The sequence below is a fragment of the Myiozetetes cayanensis genome, unplaced genomic scaffold, assembly GCF_022539395.1.
Source record: "Myiozetetes cayanensis isolate MyiCay16 unplaced genomic scaffold, myiCay2020 scf10, whole genome shotgun sequence".
Lineage (NCBI taxonomy): Eukaryota > Metazoa > Chordata > Aves > Passeriformes > Tyrannidae > Myiozetetes > Myiozetetes cayanensis.
In genome coordinates, this window is record NW_026086605.1 from 21,182,719 (window position 1) to 21,195,212 (window position 12,494).

Sequence of the window (12,494 nt, forward strand, 5' to 3'; positions counted from 1 at the left end):
CTGGGCAGGCCATTCCAATGCCTGATCACTCTCTCTGTAAAGAACTTCTTTCTCATATCCAACCTAAACCTCCCCTGGCAGAGCTTAAGCCCGTGCCCTCTTGTCCTACTATCACTTTTTCTAAGCAATCTTTTATCCTTATATTTAAGTGATATAAACCTAATATTTATGTTTTTAAATACTTTAGTGCTGAGAAGCAGCTTTAATGCAAATTTTGCTATGGCCAGTTTAATCTGAAGGAAAAGGTTCTGTAGCATGGAGAAACCTTCTGCTTCTGAGGCTGAGAGGCATGTAAATACAGCTGAGCATTACTTCAGTTAGCCAAGATCTGCTTGCATATATTGCAGAGCTGTGTATGTTGGTCTTGCTGTGAGTAAATGGGCTTCCTGCATCTCCCTACCAGTGATCTTTTACCTACCAGTTGACTGTACCCTCAACAGCAAACACAGAAACCTGTCTTCTGCAGCAAAGGTGTGTTGAGAGTCAGCTACTGCAGCACTTGCACCTCTTTTTTTTTTTTTAATTACCATTTTTGATTTCTAAAACTGTAGATATTGATAGAGAAGGAATGTCACATTTAGCAATTTTCCTTGATTATTTTTTGGCTAACTGAAAATGTGTTTTGCTTAATGCCTGCATCAAAAGAGGCTTCTCAGAATACTTAGGAAACTTTCAAGTGTATAGCACTGCTAGTTAGGGCAACATGCTCTCTAAAGAAACTGAGTTATCAGTTGCTGAATTATCAGTTGCTGAGTTTCCATAAATGATGCATCTGACCAGATCTCTAGACAAAGGACATATTATAGTACTTTCACAATCTTTTCACCTTAGCTGAGGAAATGTCCAAATGTGATATTGACTGAGAAAAAGAGGTTTTGCAGTGTAACAGTAGTTTTCTTTCCCCTCTCCAAAATGGAGAACATTTTTTTTCCAGTTCCCTTTAGCTTGGTGCTTCTATCTGTGAACATATAGTGCATATTAGACCCTGCCAGACTGTCAGCTTTGGTAATGGCAGAAGAAAGAGGGAAGTGTGAAAAAGAAAACAAATGCTACTGCAGGTTAGTGTGAAAAGAAGAGGAAAACATACTTGTAACCTGTGAAATCCAAGATGCCAGACAACATATGCTCAGGAATCCTTGCAGGCAATATTATTTGTAAATGCCATTTTATGCTTTCTGAAGAGTAGTAGTTACATTCATACATGAAGTCTCAGCCACAATCGTTGTCTTTATAACAGTAAGAGCTGTTGCAAAGTGTTCCCCTGCTGTCTCTGTTTTCCATGTATGCATGTATGTACCTGTCACTTATCTCAAAGGGAATTCCCTTTTGAATAAGGCCTTAATCAGGCATGTATTCGTATTCTCTAAGATTCCAAAGACAGAACCTTGGACACCATCAGTTCCGTGTCTCCCATGGAAAGCATTAGTCAAAGATTGGATAATGCTCAATCCAAATGGAGGAAATTTGCTTTCCAGAGCATGTGATTCCTCAGGGCAGCTTTGCTTTCAGCTTCCTAGTATGCACTGTCTGGAAAAGCCCTGTGCATCCTGCACAGCCATTTGCCTGGTTAGGAGCAGAGCAAGGGGCAATGAGCTGTGTGCTGTCCCTTCTTCTTTGCTAAAGCAGTATTTGCTCCATCTGTTTACAGGCCCAGTGTTTTGAAATAATACTGGTTGGTTGGTTCATATCTGTTACTAACAGTGATCAGTGTATCATGAAACAGTGACCTTTCAGGAGGAACAGGGGTTCAAAATGTAAGAATTAACTGCAGTTTGCCATAGTGTCGTGGTGCCAGAGCAGAAGAAACTATTATTCTGTACATCTAATATATTACTTAGACACAAAGCCATATGTGTGCTTTAAAAATCTGCCTTCCCTTGTAATTTCTGGGTGCATTATTGCATGCACAGAGACAATGAAATCTTTGTTGAGTCAGAATGGAACCGAACAGCTGGGTCCCACTGCACCAGCAGTGAAAACCTCTAGAGTGCTGTATTTTGTTATTGAGTCTGTGTTAGATTCAAGCCACAGCAAGGATGTGTTTTTCTTTCAGAAATAAAACCACGCTGGATATAACTTGAAGAGTAGCCCATGACTCACCCATGGAAAGCAGACACTTCTGAGGTGCAGTGCAGCCCCTCTTTGATTTTTAGTCCCCAGTGAGAGCTTAAGACAGGAAACAAATGTAAATGTTGCAATTCTGCTTCAGGGTATGCGTGAGCACTCACATGTGTCTCTCTCATATGGAATGCTGCATTCTGAAAATTGTCTATTATGGAGGCAGAGAAACTCTGAACAGCAATTTCCTTTCTCTGAAATAAGAGAGAAAGGGGAAAAAAAAGGGAGAAACCATCTTAGTGGCAGCCTTCTCATCTGTGCAGGATTTCTTACTGAATTCCTTTTTTCCAGCAGAATGCTGCTGAAATTGTCAGATAGTATTTTTCATGGTCTCTTCAGCAGTAACTGTAGTTTTTGTCTGTTGGAAGATCCACAAGGGAAACTACATGCCTGTCTCATGCAATAAGTTGGCTAGAAAAGAAATGGATGAGTGCTTGTGAACTCCTGTGCCTTTCCAAGACATATCCCTGAGGACAAGGAGAAGCCAGTAATCACACCTGCACTCCCTCATGTTGGCCAGGGGAACAACATACCCAGACCTGCTCTGCACAAGCCAGAAGACATTTTTTTACAGTGTCTTGAGATGCACTTTTAGATAGAAGTGCAAATGTTCACTCTCCTTTGCTTGCCTCACTACTTCCATCACCTCACCCATGCTTTCAGCCTGTGATGCTTGAGAAAGTGAAAGCAAGATTTCTTTGGAAATCTCCACAACTTGTGGTATCCCAAAGCTGGAAGAAGAAGGAATGAGAGTGAAGTTTGTTACAATTTAATGCAAACAAACCTAATGTGCTGAAGCCCCCTTTTAATTTGAAGCATTAGTACACTTCTCTAATATTCCTCCTCTCCTCTGACCTTTCTGGACGTAATGGGTATTCTCTGTTGGATTTTGGTAAAATTCAACAATGCTGTGTTGCATGTAATGCTGACAAAAGATACTGGTGAGCAGCACCAGGTTTATGACATCACTGTGTTTCCCTGCCCATTGCTGTCATTTCAAGTGCCACAACATCTAGGTCGAGTGCTGAATCTCACCTTAGTTACCTCTTCATTCCTTGGATGCAATGCATTTAATTTCTTATTCTGGTTTTTTTTTTTTTTTTTTTTTTTTTTTTTTGTTTTGTTGTTTTTGTTTTTTGTTTTGTTTTGGTTTTGTTGTTTTTGTGTTTTGGTTTTTTTGTTTTGTTTTGTTTTTTCTATCTCCTTTTTCCCCATCAAAATACACTCCAAAATTTCAGCTGTATTTTTTTATTCTTTGAAATTCCTACAATCTGCTAAATATTTTTTCCTCGCCAGGGAAACAATTTTACTGTGCTGAAACCTTGATTTTGTGAAACACTCCACGAAGTATTATGATACCTTCATGTATCTTTGCTCTCCCACGTGGCAGATTCTGTGCAATGCCCTTGACCCACAGTGCTGTTGATGTAACCTGACAGAACTCCCATGACCAGGCACGTGTGTCTGTCTCTCGAATTACTGCTGGTGTGGTGCACTGACAGGTCATTTAGCAGTACAGACCCAGTCAGGCATCAGCACAGGACAACTTTTCTGCAGGATTAGCCAGAATGGGGCAGAGCTTGGCACAATGTGCTATGGCACACTGCCCTGCACCTGGCCTGCATGGTGTCCTACGAGTGCACCTATGGAATGCTGGCCTTGGTGTGTTGTGATAGAAAACATGACTAGCCATTTTCATCTCTTTGCTTTCTTTCAGTATTCAGCCCTGCAGACTCTTCCTTTACTGGTAGGACAGCCACTATTTTCCTTTGTTCTGGCCCCTTCCAGAACTTACATTACACAGGAAGGCACTGAAGGATCTGACATTCCAACTAGTAAACCTACCTCTTACAGCCGAAGGACACTGCAGTGATGCACCTTCGTGTTCCAAATCTTACACCAGTAATCACTGCATTTGTGAGAACAAGCCATGCAGCAAGTTTCCTTTAAGGTCCAAGGGGCATTTCTTAGGACCCCTCATGACGACCCATCAGTTAATGTAATTGTTTTTGGACCAAGTACTATAGAATGAGGCAGATGGTGAGTATTCCCAGGTGCAGCTCAGTCTCTCTCAGCTCTAGGGTTACCATTTCTAAGTGTGTCATTCTTGTTTCCCTGTCATTAATTTTTTTCCCCTCTGTACAAACACGGGGAGGGAGGCGCAGGTCCAGCTGTTTCGCTGATGTGTACTCAAAGAGAAAACTTATCCTTTGGTATTTCACCAGTCAACTCTCAAAATGAAGCAATGAACTAGACCTCCAAAAAAACAGAATTAGAGGAAAAAAAATTACAAATAACCTCACCACCGCGGACTTCAAAGTGGGCAGGACCTGAAAAGCTCACCTAACCTGTGCAGCTCCTCCTGGAACTGGCACGGGAGTTACTTTTTTTGAATTCTGGAGTTGTTCAGGCCCTGCAGCTCCCCAGACATCTCCTTCCCTTCTGCTGCCGGGAGAGCGAGGGGCTTTCTCGGCCTGGGCAAGGCGGTCCCTGCACTTAGACTGGTATTTCTGAACAGGACTTGTTCGAGCCACCTTCCCTTCATTTCCTTTGTCTTTTTCCCTTGGTCTTCTCTCCTGCTTTTTTCCACCCTTTCTAACAGAAAACATTACCGAAAACTTAGATATTCCTTTCCTTCCCAGTCAGATGATCCCAGCTGGGTGATTTCCACCTCACACAGCCGACCTGCGGCGCGTTCCGGGGGCAGCCCCCGCCGCCATTTCGGCGCCGCTCGCGCTCCCCCGCTGCCTCTGGCGGTGCAGGCACAGCGTGGTTTCTTGCAGCCCCTCCGGGCGGCTCGCTGGGTGCTCCCGTTCCCGGCCGTTCCCGTTCCCGGCCGTTCCCGTTCCCGGGGCCGGGCACTCCCTCAGCCCGTCCCGCCCGGCGCTCCCGGCGTGCGGCGCGCGGCGGAAGCCGTCAGCGCGGGTGCGGAAGCGGCGCTCAGCTGGCGGGGGGTGTCGCAGGTGAAGCTGGGAGGCGCGGAGCCATCTTGGTGCCCGCGCCGGGCAGCGCCGGGACCCGCCGGGGCCGCGATCCGCCGGGCTCGGGGGCGTCCAGCGGGGCCCGCGGGCCATGGGCTCGTAGAGACGCCGCGGCGCCACCGCCACCGCAGCGCCGACGGGCTACCCCCGCCCCGCCCGCCGGGACCAGCGCCGGCAGCTCCCCGCCGGCCGCCGCCCGCGCCCCCGTGAGGCCGGAGCCGCCGCCCGCCCGAGCCGCGCCGGTGCCCGCCGGTGTCGCGCCGGTGCTGAGCCGGTGCTGAGCCGCCGGGAGGTCGCGCTGCCCCCCGCGGGCGCTGCGGCCCCGCCGGGCCGTTCCGCAGCCCCCGGAGCGGGAGGGAAGTTGTGCCCCGGCGGGTCCCGGCGCTACCCCCGGTTGCTGCGCCGGGAGTGAGACAAGCACAGCCCCAGGGAGCCCGGCCCTGCGCTCAGACACCTCCCGGAGGAGGAAGGCGGCCCCTTCCCTCGCCCTGCAGCGCCGGGAGCCCTCGGACCCTCGGTGTGCCCGGGGCAGCTGTCCCGCCGGGAGGCAGCGCTCACGGACCCGCCAGCCCCCTCCGCCTCAAGTACATTCTGTGGACATAAGCATTTTTTTAACTTTTTAAAGAACTTTTTTTTTTTTCCCCCCACCCCCAGGGATTTTTACGAGCTTCCCCGGAGTTGTTTCCTGCTTCTCCCACCTCAGCCAACGCTTTGTTTTTTCCTGGTACTGTAGAATGGGGATGGAATCAAAATCGAGATTTTAAGCATTGTAGGAGCCCTCAAGTCCATTCACCTGTTAAAAGCGAGCAGTGCTGTTTCTTTCTTTTCCCCCCACGTCGCCTGTCGGATGTGATGGAACTCATGTTCGCAGAGTGGGAGGACGGGGAGAGGTTTTCATTTGAAGACTCTGATCGCTTTGAGGAAGACTCTCTTTGTTCCTTCATCTCTGAGGCAGAGAGCCTTTGCCAGAACTGGAGAGGATGGAGGAAGCAATCGGCTGGACCCAATTCTCCCACTGTCAAAATGAAAGGTGAGGTCACCCAGTTGCATTGGGATGTTCTTTGGACTCGTGGAAGTTGTGGGACAAGGTGGGGTGGTAGGTGAGGAGATCTGCAGAAAGAATGTCAAAGCAGCAAAGAGAAATCACATGTAGGATCCTTGTCAGGATAAGTTTTGACCAAAGATTGAAGCTGAAAGTGTACCGAGAATCTTAAGACAAAGCTGTCTGTTGAGTTTTCAACTGCATGTGCTCTGTGGTATTGTGATGCTGCCCTTCTGAGTAGGTTCTGTGTGATTGCTCTTGGAAATCCGAGAACAGTTTTCTATGAACAGACTGCAGACTAGGCTGGGAATAACTGTGCTTTGATTGAAGTACACCAGGGTTTCATAGAGGTTTTTTTAACTGCTATAAAGCTACTCATGTAAAGCCATGTAAGTTGTCATTGCATAGAGCAGTCCATTTTCCTTACCTGATTCTTGACATTTCACGTTTTTCTAGTAAATTAGCCCTTTACGTTGCAGTAGTAGAGCAAGAGGGCCTTAAGACTGTCACAAAGAAGTCAGTAAACAACAGTGTGCCTGCTTCAAGACTTGTTTTATTTCCTTTCTGTTGATAGTAACTTATTTTTAATAGCAGACAGGAAAATAACACTAGCAATTAAAATTTGGTTTTAGTTATCATATAGCTACTAGCTCTTTTCTTGATTTTTTTTTTCTTTTTAATGAAACTTAATTTCTCTTGTTATCCCACTGCATTGTGATCCTGGAATTCAGGCTGTGTTTACATCAAGCAGAGCCAGATACACAGTTAACAAAAATTACACAAGCTTTTTCTACTCTTCCTTTCGTGTCCCTCTGTTTCTTCAGCCCAGTGCCAGTACTTTTCCTGTTATTGCTGACCTTTGTGACCATTACCTGCCTCTTTAATATCTCCCTGTGTGGAATTGCAGAACTTCATTCTTTTCTGAATATTGGCCTTACATGAACAGAGAATGCAATTTATATTGAGTTGTGCTGAAATCTGGCCGTGGTGTGCTATGGACAAATGTTCAGTTGTCACTGGTTCAGAACCAGAAAGTACACTTTGCATTAACCATAGAGAAGGGCAGCTTAAGTTTTAATTTTTAAATAAATTTAATAAATTTAAACTGTCCCAGGTTCCAGGTATGGAGCTGCCAGTGTCTCCTGATTAGAGTTGATGGTAAGATGAAAACTGAAAAACTCAACCGAACCCAAAACAAGGGAGAGAGAAATGCAGAATACATGTCAAATTGGATAGCACTCTTGGATCCTGCTGTTGGGATGCCTTGGTTTTTAGTATGGAACATTCTACTGGTGTAAAGAAGCAGAACTGTGTTGGCATGTTTTTAAAAGCTGTGAATGTGGAGATGTGGAGACATAGGGCAAGGCATATATACTTCATGGTTTTGCTTTAGGTCTTGTTGTACACGTTAACTTGCTGGAAAGAAGCTAAAGTATTGAAAACATACTGGTGTGGAAATAAAGATCTCTGGTTTGTCAGAGGTGTATGAAATTGGTTTGTATGAATCTACAGCTCAGTGATGTTTGCAAAGGTGATTGTTTCTGTTCGACTTGGAGAAGCTTTTAGCCAACTTTTGAGTGTATGATTGCATGTTCTTCTGGGTGTTGACCTAGTTCCTTTAGCTCTCTTGACCGAATTACAGGCAAGCAGCTGTTGCTCTCTCTGCTGTCATCCACTTGTTGAGTTACAATGAAAAGTCACTTGAGTAGATTTTGCATATTTGCAACCCTCAGTCTCTTTTCTGACATGCAAAGCACAAGAGCTAACATTATTGTTGTGATAGTTGTAATTGTTTATACCATATTGAGATGTTGCTATTCTGGATTCTGCAAACCTGCGTAGGCAAGGCTTGTATTGCTTGTGCTTGGTTCGTATATTTTAGGTTTTATCTGTAGAGAGACTTAATTCCTTTGTATGAGTTGTACTTTAACAAGAGGGATGTGCTGAAAGGATATTGTTACCTGCTTTAAGGCCCTTGCTGGCAATGCCCAGTCTCTGGTCAGAGCTATACTGAGAAGTATGTGTACGTGGATTTGCTGCCTAAATAATTATTTATTCACTCTGCAAAGTCGCGTATGATACTACCAATATGGAACACTTGTAGGGACTTTACTGTACACGGCATGTTGCCAGTGAATCTGGTCTGAGGTAGGATCTGTCATCGGGGCTCTCCTTGGATTTCAGAACTGTTGTACCAACTTTGTTATTTTTAATACCTCTTTTTGACAATGTCTTTTAGCCAGAGAATAAAGTTTGTATTGAGAACTTGCTGAGTCCTGAGGTTCTCAGTTGTAGTGAGTAGTTTCAAATGTGATAATTCTGAATTGAGCTGTGTTTGTATTTCTACAGTTTGCCATTTTACTCTGCCTTGTTGCCTATGCAAACAAAAAATGAGGTTAGACACTAGGTTCTTCTGTGTTAAATGCTAAGAGAAAACAAGAGGAACTGTATTCTGTTAGCCTTTTCCTCCAGTTTGGAGATCAGCCTATGTTTTGGTTTGGAATCAGTCAGACAAGTTATGTAATAGAAAGCATTTTTAGCTTTTTCATTTGTTTTTGGTTTGTCCTTGTGAGTGTCCAGTTCTTCATTAATTAGTTCAAAGAGACTCCCCCTGAGACTGATGGAAGTGCTGTTGGCTGGGGAGTCCTCTTAAACAGACATACTGCTTGCACACTTTTTAGTGTGCAAATCGCAAGTTTTTATTTTCTTCTTGGGCATTTTTAGTATTATTATATTTTCGCTGTAAATTTAACAGTAAGGCTTGGGGTAGCTTGTTGCAAATACATACAGTACTCACGGCAGAGGGTTGCCAGAAAGATGAGTTATTCACTTGTCAGTCACCCCATTGGCTTGTTAGGTATCTTTAATAGTTACATCAGAAAAATAGAATTGTAATTGGTTGATTTTTCCTCATTTCATTTTTGTTATGGAAAAGTTTTCATATAGTTTTCTTATATTACACTGTAGAAAGGAGTTTTCCCCTTAAATATAGAATTGCAAAGGTGAAGGCAGAATACAGTGTGTCCACTTCATGGATGCCCTTGGATTTTGAAACTACTCTCTGCTGATTCACCTGTACTGAAATCCTGGAGGAAACATGTCGATTTTGGAAGCACCAGGAGCTCCCAAATTTTGAACATGTATTTTAGGAGTGACTTGTTCTCTTGTTAGACTGCCTTGATTGCTTGTTTTGCCCCTTGTTTTTTACATTCTGATGGGCTCATGCTTCTGACTGATACTTGGCCATTGCCTGTATATACCACTGATCAGAGGCTCTCAGCTGCACAGACAGGGGATTCTGCTCTGAAGTTCGGGTGAATGGGTGTTTTGAAAAACAATGTCCTTGCAGTGTATTCAAAACCATCTGGTTCTTCAAGTTGTTTTATGGCTCCCACTCACTTCCTTCTGCATGAAATTACATTCCACTCATTTACTACCTCTTTACCAACGAATGCACCCACTTGCCTTTTCTCCACTTTTCTGGACAGTCTCTTTTGTTGGTAATTGAAGTAAGTCTGGTGTTTCTACAGATGTTTTGTCATCAGTTATCTTCACATGAGGATTTTTCTGATAGAGGTTATAAGAATAAATGTTCAAGTACACTCATTATCTCTTCAAACGCACTGAGGCTTTCTTTCTTCTTGAAAGCTTCTAAGCTTTCCCATCCATAGTCCTTTCTATTTCACAGTTTCTGAAGCATAAATGTTTACCAAACGCTTAAGAAGTTGCCATTAATAGTGTGGGATTGCTAAATAGTGTGTTCACAATATTTTCACTCAGTTTGTATTTAATCTTTCACACCAGATTCGGTTGGAAGCCGCTGATGAGTTGTGTTGAATCTGTTTTCAATAGGCAGCTAGCGAGAAAACTTGACTTTTTTTTTTCTTTTCCTTTGCTGTAAGCTTGAACTATTGTGTATTGTATTGCAAAACCCCCTCAGACTTAACTAAGAATTGATGCAGGCAGTGCTTTCCTAGAAAATATCCTCATTATCCAGCCCCAGACAGTTTTTGTTCTTTCAAACTGTTAGGAGTGCCCACAACATTAGGTTTTGGGCAGAGTGCCTCAAAAGTACAAGCTGTAGAGAGGAAATCATTGGCAGAGAATGTACAGAGCCTGAGGTGAAGATATGATCAATTTAGAGATCAAGGTCTGTGCAGTGTCTATACTGGTAAAATAACAGTGAGTGATTTTCATTGATTTATACAGACAAAGAATATATGGCTCAGAGAGCAACATTTCTTCCTCAGGATTGTCAGTGACTAGTAAATCACAGCTAACCTGTGTTCAAGCAGTAGCTTCATGAAATAGCAGGAGGACCATGTAATCTCCTTCAAATTCATAGTGTGCTCTTCAGACTCTTGGTCTTTTAGGAGAAGCGTGTTGATGTCATCCAAAGCGTGCCCACTCCTCGAGCCTAGTGAGGCTGGAAGTGAAGACTCTGTGGTTCGCTGCTGTTTTGTCACTGCCTGTGTATTATGAAGTTACAACTGATTTTTTTCTGCTTTATTTGAGCCTCTGCTATTAATTTGTATCTTCATTTGCATTTTCCTGTGCCTTTCTAAGGTGATTGTGTGTGTGTACCCCTCTATTTAGAAATGGGCACTGGAGAAACCACATAAAGAAGCTATCAGGAAAAGATACTTTTTTTACTGCCGAGATTTTTTAAAATTACCAATGCAGTTTTAACTCTCGTGTTGGTCTTCTGGCCTTTTCTTTTAGTTAAGCTTCTCTTCTCCTCCCCAAAATCTTGAACATTCTTTACCTATTTTAATGTCTTATCTTTCTACAGGGAAATGTCTCATTTTCTCCCATCTCATCTTTCTATTCATCTTTCTTCCTGGCTTTCATGGATTTTTCTGTTTGTGTTTTTCTCCTTCCTTTCACCTTGAGGAGATCCCTTTGCTGCTGAATGACCAGAGATCACAGAGGCTCTATTTGCATTTCAGGCTCACTGAACCTGCAGGGGTTATTCTTCTCAGTGGCATGTTTACCTCTGGGGAAGCAAGGATAAGGATTCAGGTTTGATCCTAGACTCTGGATTGTGCTCTCCCTTTGTTTCCTATCCCTTTTTTTAACTCCTCCTCTCCCTTTTTCCCCCACCTGTTCTTCATTGCTAAATTTTTTTTTTTTTAAATTTTTATCTTTTTTTTTTTTACCTGTAGATAACTGGGTCTGAAATGATGTGAAAACAAAATGAAGGTGAAAAAAAATGAAGACAAAACATCTCAGGATTTCTCCTAAGCTACACATGTGTGTGATTATCTTGGCAAATGCAATTGTATAATGAAATGCAAATGTATTTTGATCATTCAGTATTTTACTCAGCACATGTTAAAACAGCTTTCTCTTTTCAGACTTAAGAGGTTTTTTTCGTGCTCAGAAGTACTCCTTATGTCCCTTCTTTGAGTGCTAGCAACAAAAGTTATTAAAGAAGTTAAATTAATGTGTTTGAATATCTATATGATCAGGGGCTGTAAGCAGAAAGAGTAGGCAGGAGATAATTTTGTGTCAGCCACCACAGAGTGCTTTGTGTTTCGAGCTGTGCCCCCCCTGTGTACCTGGGGTCACCTGTCAGCAAAGCAGTAGGGAATCAAACTGAAAACAAAAATTCCTACAGCTTCTGGAGTGTTGCTGATAAAGGCCAGGAGTCCAGATGGGGTTTTTTTTTTATAGATTATAAAACATGTAGGAGAAGATGAAATTCCTGCCCTGATGAAAGCCCTGGAAGATTTAACATAAGAGCTTAGTTACTTTCAAGATGCATCTTTGTTTCTTAGCAGATTACTCAGTTTCAGAACCTGCATTTTCTGGGTCTGTTTTTTGCTAGTATTCTGCAACATGGGTGAATTTCTGTGACTCTTCACTTGACCATTAAAGATTTTTTTGCCAAGTTACTTCCCTTTGTGGGAGACTCCAGGCTGGATGCCAGAGGGGAGAATATACTTACATACTTGAGAGAATAAACAAGAGGTAGATCAGAGACCAAAAACAATACAGAAAAAAAAGTCCACATTTTTTTACAAAAATATAAATAGGTGATGTGATAAAAGAAATACTACCCAGATTTTGTCTGCAAGTCAAGGGAGTCTTTACAGGAAGGCATCCAGGTGTACTTTTTTTTCTCAAGTTACAACATTTAGGTCGTGACTTTTTGAAGCAGTGGGCAGGTGAACACCTGGGCAACTGACTCTGACTTCCTCTCTTCAGATAAATGAAAAATTTAAGCAGATGGTCATCATTCTTTGCTATCCAGAAATACTGGTAGACATTAGTAATTAACTGGTGGAGATCTGAAAATGAAAACACCAGTGTTTTAAAATGCAATTAGTATGGTTGGTTTGGTTTCCCCC

At 43.1% G+C, this 12,494-nt stretch overlaps 1 protein-coding gene across 1 annotated transcript in view; it reads left to right on the forward strand.

The window, feature by feature from the left end:
* Positions 1-5,453: 5,453 nt before the first annotated feature.
* ZSWIM8 (zinc finger SWIM-type containing 8) overlaps positions 5,454-12,494 on the forward strand; it is a 60,361-nt gene continuing 53,320 nt past the window's right edge. The window contains exon 1 of the mRNA XM_050336254.1: positions 5,454-6,129. Within this exon, the coding sequence (XP_050192211.1) occupies positions 5,952-6,129 (178 nt within the window). The 5' untranslated portion in view covers positions 5,454-5,951. The remainder of the gene's footprint in view (positions 6,130-12,494) is intronic.